The sequence below is a fragment of the Arvicanthis niloticus genome, chromosome 8 (assembly GCF_011762505.2).
Source record: "Arvicanthis niloticus isolate mArvNil1 chromosome 8, mArvNil1.pat.X, whole genome shotgun sequence".
Classification (NCBI taxonomy): domain Eukaryota; kingdom Metazoa; phylum Chordata; class Mammalia; order Rodentia; family Muridae; genus Arvicanthis; species Arvicanthis niloticus.
In genome coordinates, this window is record NC_047665.1 from 82954911 (window position 1) to 82975348 (window position 20438).

The window sequence follows — 20438 nt, forward strand, 5'->3', positions numbered from 1 at the left end:
GGTCTGGAAAGAGTGGAGGGATGGGAAGCTGTAGCATATAATATATGGGAGAAGAAGAAGAAAACAGGAAAATAAAGCTTTAAAAAGTGATGAAGGGACTGGTGAGATGGTTATCAGTAAAGTTACTTGGTATGCAAGAGTCAGGACCCAAGTTCAGATTCCCAAAACCCATGTAAATGTTAGGCATGATGACACATTTCTGAAACCCCCTCCACTGGAGAGGCAAAAACAGAAAGATTTCTGGGCGAGTCTGGAGAGGCAGAGGCAGGTGGTCTCTGAATTTGAGGCCACCTTGGTCTACGACTTCCTGGACATCCAGAGGTACACAGAGAAACCCTGTCTTGAAAAACAAACAAGTAAAAAAAAATCCCTGGAGATTGATGGCCAGGCAGTCTAACAAAAATGGTAAGCTTCAGATTCAGTGATAGATTTTGTCTCCAAAACAAAGGTGGTGAGTAACTGAGAAGATACCCAAGGCCTCCAAATGCATGCACATCTGGGCACATACCTCACTGGTAGGCCCCATGTTTTCTTATGTTCTTTTGCTACATCTCTTGGTTCGTGAGGCGTAGCTCATCTAGCATCAGTCAACACTTTAAATCCTGAGGGTTGAGCCGTTGGCCAGTGAGATGATGACCTATATGACCTGGAAAGTTTTTCTTTTTCCTTTTCAGTAATAGCGTTTGAATTTTCAGGGCTGTATATAACATGCAAATGCTCTGCCTTTACCTGTTTCTAGAGTCTCTTTTAGATTAGGTTTTTAATACCGCGTCTAAGTTGAGCTTGTTCTGTAGCTGCATTAGTTACTTTATTGTTCTGAAGAGAAAGACACCTAAAAGAAGCAATGTATGGGGAGATTTCCTTACCCTCTTTGGGAAAGCCCAGTCCATCCTAACAGGGAAGCTGTGGTGGAGGTCAGAGCAGCTTGTAGCTGCAGCAGCACAGCTGTTAGGATGATTCACACTTGGTAGTCAGGAAAGAAGTAGGTTGGGTTAGGTGAGCTATAGTGAATAAAGACTATTCCTCCAGCTCGACTCCACCCTCTAAAGGTTCCTTTCTGAAACAACAACACCTATTGCTTTAAGGTTTTCTGTATTTAGTACACTGGACTATAGTTTTGACATATAGCCTTTATGATACAGATATACTTACCCTCCAATATCAGTTTTCTAGTTTAGGGACTTTTATTGTTGATTGGGGGGGGTGTTGTTTTTCTTTTTTATCATAAGGAATGCTGAATTTTGTCAAAGACTTTCCTCTGAATGAAATAACCATATGATGATTTCTGTTCTTGAGTCTATTTCTACATTACATTTACTGATTTATACACCTCAAGCCATCTCTGGAATACAGCCAACTTTGTAGTGGTGACTGATCCTTTTGGTGTATTCTAAAACTCCATTTGTAAGTATTTTATTGAGAATTTTTGTATTTATATTCATTAAGCTCTCTAATTTTCATTTTGTTTATTGTGCCCTTATCTGGTTTGAGTAACAGTAATACTGGCTTCCTAAAGGGGTTGCCATCCCATAGTTACAAATTTTGACCCAGAATTGTTCCTGTCTAAAAGAACTGCAGGGACAAAATGGAGAAGAGACTGAGGAAAAGGCGGTCCAATGACTGGCCCAACTTGGGATCCATCTCAAGCTGAGGTTCCAAGACCTAACACTATTACAGATGCTATGGTGTGCTTACAGACAGGAACATAGCATGGCTGTCCTCCTAGAGGCCAAATAAGCACTGACAGAGACAGATGCAGATACTTACCCTCAACCTTTGGACTGAAGTCGGGGACCCCTGTGGTTGAATTAGGAAAAGGCTGGAAGAAGCTAAGGAGGAGGGCATGACCCCATAAGAAAACCAACAGTCTCAGCTAACCTGGACCTCTAAAATCTTTCAGACACTGAGCCACCAATCAGGCAGCATACATGAGCTGGTCCAAGGCCCCTGACACATACAAAGCAGAGGACCACATGGTCTACCCTCAGTGTGAGACGATGTGCCTAACCTTGGAGAGACTTAAGGCCCCAGGGAGTGAGAAGGCCTGGTGGAGGGGTCGGGGACATCCTCCTGAAGACAGGGGGAGGAGGAAGAACTGTGGGAGGATGTACCAGGATGAGGGCAATGACTGGATGGTAAAAATAAATAAATAAATAAATAAATAAATATTAAAAATAGTCTGGAAGCATTTCTTCATTTTTCATTTTATGGAATAATTTGAGAATTATAAATGCTATCTCTTTTTCAAATGCTGACAACATTCTACTGTGAATCTCTTTGGACTTGGAACTTCTATGGTTGAAAGATTTATCAACATCATCATCATTATTATTATAGGCTCAATGTCATTGCTTTTATAGATCTTCTAAAATTATTTTTCATGGTTTAACTTTGGTAAGTCATATTCATTCATTTCTAATAGATTTCCCAGTTTAGAGGAATATAAGTTTTAAAAGTATATCTTTATGGTATTTTAAATTTTACTGGTATCTGTTGTATTATTTCCTTTTTGTTTATAATTTTGTCAATATATATCTTTTCTTGCTTTCTTTCAGTTAGTTTAGCTAAGGGTATATTGATACTGTTTATCTTTTCAAAGAACCAATTGTTTTTATAAATATTTTTATTGGTTCCTTGAGTTTTTTTTACAATGTGTTTTGATTATACCTACCTTTATCTCCCAACCCCCTTTCCCAGCCATCTAATTTAATCTCCTCTAAAAAAAATTGAGATCAATATTTATGCTACTCATATATTTTTAGTAGTCTTCACTATAGCATGCCCAACAAAGTAGAGGCTACACACGTTTTAAAAAACCTAATATTAACTCCCCCAAGAGTTAACAATAGCTCTGATATAGTGATAAGTGCCCAACTCCCTTCTCCATGCCAGGATTTCACCTGTCTTTGGCTTGCACATGTCTTGTCCATATTGTCATAACTCTTATTGTTGTGTTCATATACTCGGCTGCCCTGTTATGACCAAAACACATCATTTTCTTGTAGTTACCTACTACCTCTGGCACTTACACTCCTTCCACCTCTTCTTCTACCATGGTCCCTGAAGGATTGTGATACATATACATACAATTTAAGCTGAGCACTCTTCCGTCTCTTCTCTATACCTTGGCCACTTGTGTGTCTCTGTGTTAATTAATATCTACTGTAAATAAAAGCTTCTCTGATGAAGCCTGAGAGATGTATTGATCTACAGATATAATGATAAGCATTGGGAATTAGTTTGCTACCATATCCATTATGAAAATAACACTAATAGATTCTTCTCTAGGGTCTATGTCCTTTCTAGTCATAGGTTCTTGGCCCAATAACAGGGATAGGAATAATTTTCACATTGAGAGGTAGGACCAAAATCCAAACAGAAAATTATTGCATTCATGATATACATGCCACTTTTGAAGGCCAGTCATTGTTGTAGCTCATAAGGCTCAAAACTGGGTAAGATTGATGACTATTCTTCTCTGGTAGTATGCACAGTACTTTCTAGCACTATAAAAGCTATTCAATAGAAAAGAAACTTCCAGGTTAGAATCAGCTTGATTTCTACATGTTCTATGACTTAAGAGCATGGTATCCCCAATAATAGGATCACCAAGTTCTACAGGGTTACCAAGAACATTGGCAATAGCCTGTAGTAATTGATAGTCCTTGAGACCTTACTGGCCAACAATTCCAAAAAAAGTAACCTATTTTAAAAGTAGAGATGATCCAGTGATTAAGAGCACTGACTGCTCTTCCAGAGGTCCTGAGTTCAATTTCCAGCAACCACATGGTGGTTCACAACCATTTGTAATAGAGCTCTGATGCCCTCTTCTGGTGTGTCTGAAGACAGGACCAGCATACTCACAATAAATAAATAAATAAATAAATAAATAAATAAATAAATAAATAAATAAATCCTTAGCAGTAGGCCTTTTATTTGTTCCCTGTGGTGTCTAGTAGGAACACTTTGCCATATCATTATGCAACTCTATTTAATATGTGTGCTTATGTGTGTGTATATGTGGGGGGAAGGGTCTTAGAAAAAAATTTCTTTAAGAGTAAGTTAAACTATTAATAAAAAATGAAGAGAAGGTGGCCACAAAACCTCACTTTGACTAGTTAAGGAGTTATTATTATTTTTAGCTGTTAGGAAATGTAGAATCAGTTTTCTTTGAATAATGAGAACCATGGTAGGTTAGGCCCCATTCTTAAGACTAGGTGAGCAAGTCAAATTGGACTCAATGGGGAAAGAAGGAGACAGAAGAGGGAAAAATCTTTATGTTGGTTCTAATGCCATTTGTGTTAATTTGGCTTCTGAAATCACACAGTAACCTGCACATCTCTGCTGAGGGTCCCTGCCCCCACTTGACTCTGATTGAGAAGTGAAGTTGCCAGTGACCAATGGCTGGGCAGGGAGACAGAGGCAGAACTTTTAGGATCCCAGGCAAAAGACATAGAAGAAAAGAAAAAGGGGGATTCTGCAATTACAAGGGTGTAGAAGATGGACCACAATGGGAAGGTACAAGAGGAAAAGACAGCTGAAAGTAGGTGCAAAGAGGATAGCACCCTGGGAGGGCCACCCAGAAGGGTCCAGGGCAGCAAAGATAAAATATAAATTTAGTAAGTATTAACCCAGAAATATTAGAGGGGAGTGTGTTAACCTTGTGGAGGTTCAGGAGTGCCTCAGCCATTGAGCTAATTAAGGTATATTAAAATATAAAGGTTGTATGTGTGTGTGTCTTTCCATCTGGGATCCAGAACATTGGAGTGGGTGGTAGGAGCTGCCTGCTCGAAGTTTAGAGTGGATTAACAATTTTTCACTACATCTTTAACCTCTATTGTCTAGTAGGGGCATTATTGTCGTTATATGCCAGGTCCAGCATGGCCATAGAAGGGTCAGTGTGACAATTCCTGTCCCTGGAGCAGAGCCAGCAGGGCTGACAGTTGCTATAGGCATAAGACTTGTTTGTATAGTAATGTATACATTTTGCTTTATGTTCATCCATTGGGGAATGTTCTGTCTGCCAAGGTTAATGACTCTTTAATTATCAGAAACAGCATAATTCCAGGAAGCATAAATGAGCCTGGTATTCCTCAGCAAAATGGTAATGCTGTGACCTTCAGGACAGCCCTTAAGGCTGTGGGAAAGAACTCTGAAAACATGAGTTCAATAACATATAAATCAATTTAACAACTGTTCTTTACAGGATTTCTCAACTAGGCAAAATATCAGGATGAAATATGAATTGTATAGAGGTTACACAGACCTGAAAGAACAGAGGCAGCTGTACTAATGTGTGGCAGAAATTTCCTTGCCCAATCTATTTGCAACAGGAAGCCTATGATTGGACAGGATAAAGGGAGCCAGAGCTAAGGGTGGCAGGGAGAAAGACAGACAGAGAGACACAGGGGAGAGCGAGGGAGGTGAGATGGCTGCAGACATGGACCCTCGTGACATCAGGTAATAGGTAGATATAAAATCTAAAGGTTAGGGTAATTGGAATAACCGTCTGAATTATGTAGGCATCTTGTGTATTGAGATTTTATTGATATATGTAAATCCATTGGTTAACTTTAAGCATCAAGAGTTTTGATTTACTGGGTTACTGGAAGGTGGATCCATCGACAACCAGGTAGTCATGGCTGTGAAGGAATTAGCTCCAGGGATGAGCGAACTGGAGCTGGAAGCACAGTGACTGGTCGAAACAGGGGTTAGGTAGAGAGAGTAGCCCAACGGACACCCAGCTGGAACTAGGCAGCCTGATTGTAGCTGGCATTGGTGCAGGAATGTGGCAGATAAGCAGGGAGTCAGCCGGATGCACTTGTTTCTAATATCTCCTGCTACACTAATGAGCGAGCTTTGTCAGAAAGATATTAAGGAAGGAGATAAAGAAGTTTAGAAAGTGGCGATCTCAGGACAAGATCCCACCCAGCTAAACTTATTGTTTGTGTTTGCAGATGAGCAAGGAATAGTGTGGACTTCTAATCTGGAATGAACTATAATCCAGAAATGGAAGACATACTTGGTTATCCAGTTCTTGAGACTGGAAGACACAGGCTTTTGATTTGGATCTTGAAGAATGATGGCCATGAAAAACTTAGGGGATCTCTTGAGTTTAAGGTCTGTTTACAGAGAACATTCTAAGACAGCCAAGCTTAGGCAGTGAAAGAGTTGGAAAGCAGAAAGCTGGTGATAATGTAATAGATCAAGAAGGTCATGTTCCAGCTCCATTAAGCAGCCGAAATCAGCAGCTTTGGCCTTGCGGCTCTGTCTTTAGAGTCAAGGAACTAAGGTCATAAAATGCTGATTCATGGAATAATCAAAGGGGAATCTAGGGTAAATGATTGAATTGACATGCAATTCCTAAGGAAGTGGCTTATGAGAAATATAAATATGGGCTTTGGTCTGCAAGAGAGAAAGCTATCTGAAGCAGAGCACAGAACACGGAACACAGAGCTGTCAGCTTGCATCCAACATCGACTCTGAGTCAGTCATTCTTCTGATGCTCCCAAACAATACCCCTTCCTCAGGACCCCTGACTCAGCTGAGGTTGGTCCTCCTCCTCTTCTTCTTCTTCTTCCTCTTCCTCTTGCTCTTCCTCTCTATCTTCTCCTCTCTTCTCTCTTCTCTCTCTCTCTCTCTCTCTCTCTCTCTCTCTCTCTCTCTCTCTCTCTCACCTGTATAAGAGAAAAACAAGAAAGAGCAATGAGAAACAAAGTTTCTTTAGGAGTAGGCTTCCATATGGTGTTTTTGAGAGGTATCTGGTGTTATTCAACCCTCTCTGTATTCTCTTCCACCCTGTCTCCCTCCCAAACTAACCCTTCTTGCTTCATTATTCCCTTATCCTTTATACCTGTGCACCATAGCTCTCCTCCCGGGAAAGTTAATTTCCATAACACCTTAGTGATTTCCTGATTCTCTAATTATATTCCAAATGAAACACACACATCTGAAAATTCAAAGCTAACATCCACAAATGAAAGAAAATATGTGATAGTTATCTTTCTGAGTGTGTGTGGCCCAGAATGATTGTTTCCAGATCCATCTACCTATGCATTTAACTTTTCCTCCTAAGTATTTCACTTGGTAAATGTACATTTTCATTATTAATTTATCAGTTGATGGACATCTAGACTGTTTCCATTCCCTGGTTATTTTGAATAAAGCAGCAATGAATATTTATGCAAAGGACACTAATAGTGCAAGCATATTGATGGAAAAGTGGACCCCATGAAATTAACTAGTTCCTGCACAGCTAAAGAAAATACTACCATTTAAGTGATGATGTAGTCCATAGAACAGAGAAAAATAACTGCTACTAGATATGACAAGCAAAGGGTTTTATCAAGTTTTATCAAGACTATAAAAAACCTAAAAATTTAAGTATCAAGAAAACAAACAACCCAGTTTATAAAGGGGCATAGAACTAAATAGAGAGTTCTCAAGAGAAAAATTTGGGATAAAAATTGTTATATACAAATAGCTAAGGAAAAGTGTTTTTCAATTTTTTCAAAATACTTCTCATCAAAAAAACCAATTCTTCATTTTGTTGAATCATTGTAATTTTTTTATTTCCATTCTATTATCTGCATTGATCTTGTTTATTTCTTTCCACCTACTGTATTTTGGGATTGCCTTTTTGTTACTTGTGTGAGGCTCTAGGATGTATCACTAGCTTAGGTATTTGAGATTATCTATTTTTATGGAGGTACATCTAGATATGAAGTTTCTGTTTAGCCTGATTTCAGTGTATATAATGATTTTATATGTTTTCATTTGATTCTAGTAATTTTTAAATTTCCTCCTTGATATCTTCAATGACATAATTATTATTCAATAGTGTGTTGTTCAACCTCCTGGGCTCAGGATTTCCTGCGGTCTCTTTTGTTAATATTTCCATTATAATAGTAAAAGTAATAATAAAATAAATTATTAATAGTAATAATAGGTATAGAATAAGAGACATTTCAATTTTCCTATATTCACTGACACTTGTTTTGTGTGCTAATATATGATGTATTTTATTAATACATCATGAACAGCCAAAAAGAATAAAAATCAATGTATATTCTGCAGCGTTTGAACAAAATGTTCTGCTAAGTTCATTTGCTCTATGATGTGATTTAATATATATGTTTCTATTTACTTTCTGTATGAGATTATCTATTAATTGGTGGGAGTAGAATATTGAAATCACCCAAAATTATTGTAGTGGAGTTATCTGTGACTTTATATCTAGTTATGTTTGTTTTGTGAAATCAGATGCACTGGTGTTTGAGATGTCTGTGTTTAGAATTATGTCCTGTCAATGAATTATTCCCTTAATTAATATAAAATGCCCTCCTTCATGTCTTCTAATTTTGATTTGAAGTCTCTTTTGGATTAAAAAAAAAAGTCTGTTTGCAAATTGTTTTGGCTATTCTGGATTTTTTGTTTTGTTTTGTTTTGTTTTGTTTTTTATATGAATTGAGAATTGTTCTTTCCATGTCTGTGAAGAATTGTGTTGGAATTTTGATGTGGATTGCATTGAATCTAGAGATTGCTTTTGGTAAAACGGCTATTTTCACTATGTTAATCTTACCAATCCATGAATATGGGAGATCTTTCCATCTTCCAAGGTCTTCTTTGATTACTTTCTTCAGGGATTTGAGTTCTTGTCATACAGATCTTTCACTTCCTTGGTAAGAGTTACACCAAGATATTTTATACTATTTGTGGCAATTGTGAAGGGTGTTGTCTATCTAATTTCTTTCTCAGCCTGTTTATCATTTATATAAAGGAAGGCTACAGATTTGTTTGGATTAATTTTATATCCCACCACTTTGCTGAAGTTGTTTATTAGCTGTAGGAGTTCTCTGGTAGAATTTTAGGGGTCACTTATGTATACTATCATATCATTGACAAATAGTGATACTTTGATTTCTTCCTTTTCAATTTGTATACCCTGATCTTATTTTATTGTCTAATTGCTCTGGCTAGAACTTCAAGTACTATATTGAATAGATAGGGAGAGAGTGGGCAGCCTTTTCTTGTTCCTGATTTTAGTGGGATTGCTTCTAGTTTCTCTCCATTTAATTTGATGTTAGCTGTTGGTTTCCTATATATTGCTTTTAACAGAAACAGGTATGGGGGTGGGGCAGGACAGGAGAGAAGCCCAGAGGGCCAAGAAATAAATAAAAATATGCAGTCTCTGGGGGTGGGAGGTATGGGGAAGCCCCTCTAGAAAGTCCCAGACACCTGGGAGGTGAGACACTCTTAGGGCTCAATGAGGGTGACCTTAGCCAAAATGCCCAACATTGGGGAGAGGGAGTTCCAGTAGATAAACAGGGCCTCAAGTAGAGGGATGGGGTTACCAATCCACTGTCAGATTTTCCGACCTGGAATTATTCCTGTCTAAAAGAACTTACAAGGGTAAAAATGGAGAAGAGATTGAAGGAAAGGTGGTCCAATGACTGGCCCAACATGGGATCCATCTCATTGCGGGGTAGGGGGTCACCAAGGCCTGACATTATTACTGATGCTATGATGTGGCTGTCCTCTCAGAGGCCCTACTAACAGATGACTGAGACAGATACAGATACTTACACACAACCATTGGACTGAAGTCAGGGACCCTTATGGAGGAATTAGGGAAAGGATGGAAGAAGCAGAAAGGGAGGGCAACCCCATAGGAAGACCAGCAGCCTCAACTAACCCAGACCCCTGGGATCCCCCTTTCCTAACCCCCCTGAGGCTGAACCACCAACCAGGCAGCATACATGGGCTAGACCAAGGCCCCTGACACATATACAGCAGAGAACTGCTTAGTCTGGCCTCAGTGGGAGAAGATGCGCCTAAATCTTGAGAGACTTGAGGCCCCAGGGAAGGGGGATGCCTCGTGGGTGTCTGAGGAGGAAGCACCTTCTCTCAAGCAAGGGGAATGGGGAATGGGTTGAAGAACTGTGAGAGGTGGGACTGGGAGGGGGCAACAGCTGAAATGTAAATAAATAAAATAATAAAAAAACCCGCTTCTTTCCTAATTTAGAATTTCCTAATTTAGAATGTGCTTTCCCATCTGTTCAGCATAAGACAGTGTTGGTCCTTGATGGTGAAATATTTACCATGGAGGTAACAAGTAAATGGATCTTCTTTTTTAATCCACTCTGCTTCTAAGCATATATTGATTTGAGAAATTGAGACCATCGTTACTCAGTTATTATTAAATACTAGTATCTAATTCTTGTAATTTTATGACTTTTATTTTTGGTGTTTTCTTAGTTTTCATTGGATTAGCTACTGTTCCACTGATTTATTCTATCCTGCAGTTTGATTGGTGTGTTTGTCTTTCTCTTTAGTCTGAAAATTTCCTTGCAGCATCTTCTCTGGGGCTACTTATCAAAATCCCGTTATCTATCTTCATTAGGGCAAGTTTTCCCTTTTCCTTCAATCATGACGATTTTGCTGTGTATTAATAGTCTGTGTTGGCAACTGTACTGTTTCAGAATTGAAAATATACTGTTTCAAGCACATCTGAATTTTTATTCATTTTAATTAGTTAATTGAGGTTGCATTATGTATCCCTGCCTGGTCTGGAAACCTATATGTAAATCAAGCTGACCTGAACCTCATTAGGATCCATGATCCTCTCTGCCTTCTGAACTGGGGTTAAAGGAAAGCAGCAGCACATTTCTGGTGTCTAAAAGTTTCTGATGGAAAAAAAAAAAAACCACCTGTTACTCTGGTAGGTCTGCCTTTCTATGTGGTGTTTCTTACTTTTCAGTACAGCCTTTTGTTCTGTATACTTACTGTTTTAACTACGATGTGGAGAGTTTCTTCCTTTTTTGTTCTTTCTTTTTTGTTCTTTCTTTTTTTTTCTTTCTAATGTCTGATTTGGAGTTCTATATACTTTTATCTGGTTTCCAATAACTTTCCTTGGACTTGATTTTTTTCTGGTACTCTACTGAACACAGTTTCTATGATTTTAGTATAAAAATTATTCTCCTCCTTCCTCTTCCATCCTTTCCTTCCATCCTTCTTCTCCTCCTCCCATTTGGCCCATATGCCGTACATTGGGTCTTTTTACAGTTTACCCAAAGTCTTACATTCTCTGCTTGAACATTTTGATTCACTTATCTTTGTCCCTGACTGAATGTTACAGTCCCTCTACCTTGTCTTCTGTCCCTAGCACAATGACTTCCTCGTGTGTTCTGGGATGGGGCTTCCCACTGAGCTTTATGTTTGACTTATTGAATTTTTCACCTTTAGCTTTTCAGTTCGCTTTTTCTTTAGAATTTCTGTCTCTTTATTGAATTCCATTTTTCTATCCTGTGCCGACTTCCCTATTTCATTCAGCTGTAATGTGTTCTCTTGAAAGTTACTGCAGAGCTTGCTGCATCCTCTTTGGTTCTCTCAGACACAGTTATGATCATTTATTATTCTTTTGAATTTTCCAAGAGTTTCTCTAAGTCACTCTCACCGATAGCCATCACTGGAGATGTGGTCATTTTTAAAGGAGACTTGTACTGATTTTTCATGGTACTTGCATTTTGCACTGGGACTTGCATATCTGAACTTGAGCAAAGGTTAGTGGAGGTTTTGTTGCTTTGTTTTGTTTTGTTTTTACTTAATTGCTTTTCTTGTTTCCAAGGGAAGTACATAACAAAGGAACAAGTTGTAGTAAGGTTGGGGTATTATTTTCTTCTATTAGACTTGTGTTGGGGGTAACAGGCTCTAGTTCCAGTGTCCCCTAAGAGTAGAAACCCTCTGCAACAGTAGTAACTACTACTACTAGTTATAGACTAGTACTGTTATTAAGAGTCAACTAAAACACTGTTTTGTTTTTTTTTTTTTTTTTGGAAGTAGTAATTACTTTAAAAGGCAAAAGGACAGAAATTGTAACCAACATATAAGTTACTGTGTGTTTGGAAACAAAATGCAAAGAATCAAGCAAAGTAAGAATAATGATTCATGCTGTGTTGATAGAAAGTAGAGAAATAGAATATACATGGAAAGGAGACTGTCAGGAGGAGGAGGGAGTTTGGGTTGAAGGTAGATGGAAGGAGTAAATAAACGTCATCAGATAACATAAAGATCTCCATCACCTCTATGGAGTCTGAGCCACAGACAACCTGTAAGCCAGACTAGTCTATGTTCTTTGAGTGAGAAAATAAAATGGAGAAAGGAGGGGGGTGGGGGAAAGGCCAAGAACAGGGCAGGGTCAAACTAACCTGGCTAAATTTACACCACACATAAACAAATGGTGATGAAACAAGTGCTGAGGAGAGAGACGTGGGCAGGGATGAGGGATGTGAAAACACACTGGCCTGATACTGGGTTCAGGCTCGGATCTCTCAGCATTCCTTCCCAAGCTCTCAGAATTCTCTGATGGCCTCCTGAGAAAGCCCCTGAGCTGAGTGGTCCTTCCTTAGGATTAGATTACAGACTCCAGGCAAATTTCTAATTTTGAGAAGTCCACTGTTTCAACAGTCCCCTCCCCACCCTCCAAAGGCACAAACATCTCCCTAGAATGTCTTCACTCCTGACAGGATGCTTATGGGTGAAATGTGAGCAGTTAATGCTATTCTCATTGTTTAAAAAAAAAAAAAAAAGTTAATAGTTTTGCTGAGCTTCCCAGAAAGCACATAAGAGAGTTGGGGCCACACTCGAGGTCACACACATTCATGTCTTAAAGTTGACTAATTGCTATGTTTAACATTTTCATTAAAAAATATTTCTTCAATATTGGCAACTCTCATAGCAAATAATTGTGCAGCAATCCTTGATTATCAGCCAGCAAGAAGCTTTAATGAGACTCCAGACTGGGGGGAGGGGTGTTCCTTTTCTTGCCTCTGACTAAATAACTTTCTTTCTTTTTTATTTTTTAATAATATTTTATTGGATATTTTATTTACATTTATCCCCTTTCCCCATTCCCCCCACCCAGAAACCCCCAATCCCCTTCCTCCTGCTTCTATGAGGATGTGCCCCCCACCCACCAACTCCTACCTCCCCACCCTCAAATTATCTCACACTGAGGCATCCAGCCTTCATGGGACTCAGGACCTCCTCACCCACCTATGCCCAACAAGGCCATCCTCCCCTACATATACAGCTGGAGCCATGGGTCCCTCCCTATGTGCTCCCAGGCTGGTGAATTAGACCCTGGGAGCTCTGGTTGGTTGGTATTGTTGCTCTCCTCATGGGGACACAAACTCCTTCAGCTCATTCAGTCTTCTTTCCATTGGGAACCCCATGATCAGTTCAATGGTTAGCCGTGAGCAACCGCCTCTGAATATGTCAGACTCTGGCACACCTCTAAGGAGACAGCTATATCAGGCTCTTGTCAGCATGCACTTCCTGACATCCACATCATCATCTACCTTTGGTGACTGCACATGGGATGGATACTCAGGTGGAAGTCTCCAGACGAGCCCTCCTTCAGTTTCTGTCCCACACTTTGTCTCCATATTGGCTCCCTGAGTATTTTGTTACTCCTTCTAAGAAGGACCGAAGCATCCACACTTTGGTCTTCCTTCTTCATGAAATTCATGTCGTCTGTGAGTTGTATCTTGGGTGTTGTGAGCTTTTGGACTAATATCCAATTATCAGTGAGTAAAAACCATGTGTGTTCTTTTTTATTGTGTTATCTCACTCAGGATGATATTTTCTAGTTCTGTCCATTTGCCTAAGAATTTCACAAATTCATTTGTTTTTAATAGTTGAGTAATACTCCATTGTGTAAATGTACCAAATTTTTTGTATCCATTCCTCTGTTGAAGGACATCTGGGTTCTTTCCAGCTCCTGGCTATTATAAATAAGGCTGCTATAAACATAGTGAACCATGTGTCCCTGTTATATGTTGGAGAATCTTCTGGGTATATGCCCAGGAGTGGTATAGCTGGGTCCTCAGGTAATGCTATGTCCAATTTTCTGAGGACCCTCCAGACTGATTTCCAGAGTGGTGGTACCAGCTTGCAATCCCACCAACAATGGAGGAGTGTTCCTCTTTCTCCACATACTTACCAGCATCTTCTGTAACCTGAGTTTTTTATCTTAGCCATTCTGACTGGTGTGAGGTGGAATCTCAGGGTTGTTTTGATTCGCCTTTCCCTGATGACTAAGGATATTGAACATTTTCTTAGGTGCTTTTCGGCCATTCAGGTTTCCTCAGTTGAGAATTCTTTGTTTAGCTCCATACCTCATTTTTAACAGGGTTATTTGGTTGTCTGGAGTCTAATTTCTTGAGTTCTTTGTATATATTGGATATTAGCCGTCTATTGGATGTAGGGTTGGTAAAGATCTTTTCCCAATCTGTTGGTACCATTTTGTCCTACTGACAGTGTCCTTTGCCTCACAGAAACTTTGCAATTTTATGAGGTCCTATTTGTCAATTCTTGATCTTAGAGCATAAGCCATTGGTGTTCTGTTCAGGACCTTTTCCCCTGTGCCCAGGTATTTGAGGGTCTTCCCCACCTTCTCTTCTATTAGTTTCAGTGTATCTGGTTTTATGTGAAGATCCTTGGTCCACTTGGACTTGAGCTTTGTACAGGGAGATAAGAATGAATCGATGTGCATTCTTCTACGTGCTGACCTCCAGTTGAACCAGCACCATTTGTTGAAAATGCTGTCCTTTTCCCACTGTATGGTTCTAGCTCCTTTGTCAAAGTTCAAGTGACCATAGGTATGTGGGTTCATTTCTGGGTCTTCAATTCTATTCCATTGATCTTCCTGCTTGTCTTGGTACCAATACCATGCAGTTTTTATCACTATTGCTCTGTAGTACAGCTTGAGGTCAGGGATGGTGATTCCCCCAGAAGTTCTTTTATTGTTGAAAATAGTTCTTGCTATCCTGGTTTTTTTGTTATTCCAAATGAATTTGCAAATTGCTCTTTCTATCTTTATGAAAAATTGAGTTGGAATGTTGACGGGGATTGCATTGAATCTGTAGATTGCTTTTGGCAAGATGGCCATTTTTACTATATTAATCCTGCCAATCCATGAGCATGGGAGATCTTTCCATTTTCTGAGATCTTCTTTAATTTCTTTCTTCAGAGACTTGAAGTTCTTGTTATACAGATCTTCCACTTGCTTGGTTAGATTCACACCAAGGTATTTTATACTATTTGTGACTATTGTGAAGGGTGTCATTTCCCTCATTTCTTTCTCAGCCTGTTTGTCCTTCTAGTACAGAAAGGTTACTGATTTGTTTGAGTTGATTTTATATCCAGCCACTTTGCTGAAGTTGTTTATCAGGTTAGGAGTTCTCTGGTGGAGGTTTTGGGGTCACTTAAATATAATATCATATCATCTGCAAATAGTGAAATTTTGACTTCTTCCTTTCCTATTTGTATCCCTTTGACTTCTTCTTGTTGTCTACTTGCCCTGGCTAGGACTTCCAGTACTATATTGAATATGTAGGGAGAGAGTGGATAGCCTTGTCTAGTACCTGATTTTAGTGGGACTGCTTCAAGTTTTCTCTCCATTTAGTTTGATGTTGGCTACTGGTTTGCTGTATATTGCTTTTACTGTGTTTAGGTATGGGCCTTGAATTTCTGATTTTTCCAAGACTTTTACCTAGGGACCTGATGTCAGAAGCAGAAGAACCAGTGATGTGGCTGCATCTCAGAGCCAATTACATCAGGCCTATTGTGGAATGTTGCCACGCATGGCCAGTGCTTCTCTGAAATTACAGCACTATGATTACTTGGGCAAGACTCTCACAGGATTGGACATACTAACACTCCCTCAGGAGGAGGGTTCATAAACTATACAAGGCATCACACAAGAGACCCACTCAGAGGCAACACATAAAACCTCACAGGAGGCTCTATCCCTTTCAGAGATACAGGTTAATAGTGGCTGGAAAGGAGCTTTTCTTCAGTGGTGTAGCTGCTTATAAGTTTCCCATGTTTCACTGAGTGTATCACTGAGGTTTAGCATCTTGAATATCCTGAATCAGAAATTCTAAGGAATATTAGAATCCATAGACAACCGGTTCCTGAACTCTTCCTTCTGAAACACAAGTCTAAGTATGCTCGAGTCCCTTACCCAGAATGGTATAGTATTTGCATACAGCCTATGCACATCTTCTCACCCATGTTAAACCTTCCCGATATGAGGACATCCAATGCAACCCGAGTCCTACAAAACAGGTGCTGTGCCATTATCGTTTAGGGGATAATGACAAGAACTGTATTTGTTCAGTACACACAATTTAAAGATTGGGTTTTCATCTGTGGTTGGCTGCATCTCCAAGTGAGGGATCTGCTGATACAACGACCATGTATGCCTTAGAATCAGCAGAGGAAGCTCTAAGCCCAGACTACAGCATATAGTGACAGTACAAGGAAATGAGTCTTTCTGGTAGAAATCATGCACTATACTAAAGGCCCGAAGCTAAGTGGTCCTCCCAGGAGAAAATCTAGCAAAGTATAGATGAAGGAGAAGCTAAGAAGAGAAGAAGACAATAGGGATGACAGGCATGGGAGGGGTACCTCTGTAGGGTCCCAGGTAGGGACATAAAAGGGACAGGGTAGGAAAAGGCATTTGGGAGTGGGTAGCCATGGCCCACGAAACTAAGATGAGAGAATAAGGCAACCCATCTCACACTCTGAAGCCAGGCAGATTAATCTGTTTATTTTTTTTTCAAGACAAAACTAAAAATCTTTGAGAAGTGCATTCATCACAGTTAAAAGCTTCCTGAAATTTGTGGGAAGAACATGACATCCTGGTGAGGCAGAAGCCAAAGCTGTGGCATCGCTTGTCAGCTTGAGCCATCTTTCCCATCTCTACTTCACTGCTCTGTTACTGTTCTCATGCTGCTAAACAATTCGGCCAGCAGTGCAGCCCCCGCCCCAAGCCTGAACTCAGCCACACAGCATCAAGACGTTGCAGTTCCTGCCAGCTCCACCATGATGCCCAACATAGCCAGTGCCTGACAGGCTCCTCTCAGGAGAGGTTCTAAAGTGTTCACAAAGTAGACAGTGTCCCAGGGACCAAGACTCAGGTCCTCGGAATGATGATTCACAGGCCCTGGATCTTCTCATCCTGTAGTGCCAGATCCTTCCTGTGCTCTCCCAAGTCAGAGGCTGGAAAGAGTGATGTCATCATCGCTCATGTTTGATGTTGGCTTCACTTGGCTCCAAAGTGACTCCACTGCCATTCCTGGGGACATCCTTCTTGCTCCAGTCCTTTTCTGTGTACAATTCAGCAAGCACAGGGCAATGTTCAGAAGCAACTCCACCCCAGGACCAGTTATCTGGAATCCAAGGGTTTGTGAGACCTTCTCTCACAACAGCCCAGTGTCCTGAAGAGAGAGAGAGAGAGAGAGAGAGAGAGAGAGAGAGAGAGAGAGAGAGAGAGACCAAGAATTAAAGCTTTCCTCCAGTAAGCTGGCCTGCATAAACAAAAACTCAGGGCCATCTGTATCTTTTTAAAATTTTTAAACATAAAATAAATGACAGTAGTTCACTCTCACAGGCATTGAGGGCACCCAGAGCCCAAGCCTCTTATCCAGCTAAACAGTGTGCAGGACCTACTCCCTGTTCATACAGTATTACTAATGTGACCAACAAAACTAAATGTTAATTGATATTTTACCATTATTTTTGTGACTATTTTAACTTATTCTTACATTTTTATGCATGTATATATGCTTTCTTAATATCCATCCCACTCTCTTTAGACCCTGACCCCCAAATCTGTCTCCTTCCCAAATACATGCCCTCCTTTTTATTATAACCTACTGAATCCAATTAGCATTTGAAATTAATTTTTATAGTATTAGGGATTAAAGTCAGGGCCCCGCATATGCGATGCCAGCACTACACTGTACCTCTAATGACAAACGAGCATTTGACAAAGTTAATGAAAGATTTCACAGAGCATAAATCACTAAGGAAGGGTTAGCAGACAACTTCTCCCTACAGAAAAGATGAAGAAGGGAAGCTTCTAATGGCTCTTGAGAAAGTATTAATACCTTTGAAGTAAAGGGAGAAATATAAGAAATAGGAATTATATCTGAAAACCACAAATAGTTATAAAACAATTACAAGACACTGCCTGTGCTCCTGTGATATGTGGCATCAGGGTTAATATAAGATATGAATGGCCTGAAAGGGCCTGGATTCTAGGTTTGGCCTGGGCAGCATAGCTGACGGCAGTGGCAAGAGAACTTGTCCCTACATCTCAGCTTCCACATCTTGATGGTGGGGGACAAATGAAAGGATGACTCAGCTTCACCATTTCTGACAGAAATGCCTCCCACAGGTGCCCTCCAGGGAGCCTAGTAGCCCTGGGCTCTAATGCGCTGTTCTGTAATCACATCTTGCCACAGCAGATAATAGTCAATGCCCAGTAGAGGCCCAGGTAAGCCCTGCAGGTGTGCTGGCAACACCGTCATCCACACTTAAAGTTCTAAATCCCAAGGAACTGGGCCCTGACTGTGTGGCCAAGTCTTGTAGTGGGACCCAGGAATTGATTCTTTAAGTCTCTTGCTGTAGTACATGACAGATCTGTAGAGCTACAGGAGAGACTGAGACACACCATTCTAGTCTTTCATCAAACACCCTGCTACTGGTTTGGGGATGCTGCTTGGCATCCTGGGCTTCTAAAGGCTCCAGGGTTCCATCCGCAGCACCGAATTCATACCAACAGAAGAGCCTACCATTTTCCCATAGTGCTTGCTGTCTCCTGGCTCTGAGGCTCACAGTCTCAGGCTGTGTGGAGTATCCATTATGCTGTGTTCTTTGAGGAGGTCTGAGGATTTCTCTCATCTTTCTGTGATATGTGTTATGATCTGGTTCCTAAAGATTCCTTAAAAGCTCATGTGTTGTAAGCTTGGTCCCCAGCTGATGGTAGCACTGGGAGGTGACAGAGGTTGAGGAGGTGGAGAAAGTTAAGTCATTAGGTACATGCCCTTTCAGGGACACTGGGATTGCAGCCACTCCCTGGATCCTTCCCTCTCCCTGGCTGCTTTAAGTGGTAGCGGGGGAGGGGACAGATGAAGCAATGTCCCAAATTCACAATTCCTGACAGAGGTGGCATCCATAGGTCCTAGATATTTCTACCACAGCTTACTTATCTCAGCAAATCTAAAAGCAGTCACACCAGCTGACCATGGACTGTGAAGCCTTTGAAACTATGAGTCAAAGAAACCTTTTTTCCTTGTAGGTTGATTATCTTGGGTATTTTTGTCACAGTGACAAAAACACTAATAGTGACATGTCTCCTCACCTGTGAAAGTGCACAGTGTACCTCATTCTGCAGCACAGCACTTGAATATTTGACAAATGTTCACTGAAAGACTAAGTGTTCTTAATGTTCAGGTAAGTTAACAGTTCATCTCTGAATCACAACCCTGATGACCTACCGAGGTGACTATAACTGAGTTTGCATGCAAAATGCTTACATTGACCAGTGGTTATCTTTAAATTATTTGTCACATGCCCTTCCCATCTTAGATGTGTCCCTGACCCAACAATGACACAGTCTTTTACCATAAGTCTGTAAGTATATGCAGAGGAGGAAGACAAGTAGCATTTGGCTACCTCAGATTTTTACAGGTCCTCAGCCCACTACTGAACACAGACAGCAGGGGGAGGCTTCCCCTACCTGTGAACACTTTCTTTAAGCTTTTGCTGATCCAGATGTTGTCCACAGACTTGGAGCCTTGAGGATTCCTGGTGCTGATGTTGGTGAAGGTGTGAGCTGGGATCAGGTGGTGAAATTTTTCTCTCCTTAGAATATCATAGTCACTGCTCTCTGGCCCTTGGCCAAAATCCCCTAAAATAACAACATCTTTTTCTCCTGAGAATAAAAGAAAGAAAATGAAGAAGTGCTGGTCAGAAGCAAAAGCCAACACAAGCAACGGCCCCTTGAAAGGGACTGTGGTTCTCTGGTTTGACCACTCAGGGTTTAGGGCCAGAGGCCTGGTATCTTGTTTTCCTGTCCTTTCTCATGTACCCACTAACTATGAACATAAGTTAATTTGGAAATGAGGGATAGTGTGAAACAGAAACACTCCCATTCAGTGTCTCTTGGCCCTAAACTTACAGCAAGAAGGGAACAAAAGCCCTTGCTCACATATCTAACAACAGTTCAGCAAACCTTACAGAGTGCTGGGACATACCTACGCAGGAGTCAGGGATGAGCACAAGGCAATCCCTGCCCTCTGGGACTTCACAGTCTAATGAAGAGACAAAGGAGGAGACTGCCAGGATCAGAGTGTAGGTCTGAAACTAGAAACAGGTACTAAGGGCATGTAGTACAAGGAGGGTGGCCAGGGAGGCTCCTGAAAGATGGGAGCTGGCTTTGGTCTTAGAGGATGCACAGGAACCATCAGGATGACACAGATGAGAGAAAGATGTTAGGCAGCAGGGAGCAATGAAGCAATCTTGTTTTGGCGGGTGTATGGAACAACATGGAGAAGCCAGATGCTTCCAGAGTGAAGGTTTAAGAA

At 40.6% G+C, this 20438-nt stretch overlaps 1 protein-coding gene across 2 annotated transcripts in view; it reads right to left on the reverse strand.

The window, feature by feature from the left end:
- Positions 1–16594: 16594 nt before the first annotated feature.
- The window catches only part of Eepd1 (endonuclease/exonuclease/phosphatase family domain containing 1), a 95800-nt gene continuing 91956 nt past the window's right edge, over positions 16595–20438 (reverse strand). For both annotated transcript variants that reach the window (XM_034510982.2, XM_034510981.2), the window contains exons 7-8: positions 19592–19786; positions 16595–17285 (exon numbers count right to left, since the gene is read on the reverse strand). In XM_034510982.2, the coding sequence (XP_034366873.1) occupies positions 17086–17285; positions 19592–19786 (395 nt within the window). In that variant the 3' untranslated portion in view covers positions 16595–17085. The remainder of the gene's footprint in view (positions 17286–19591; positions 19787–20438) is intronic.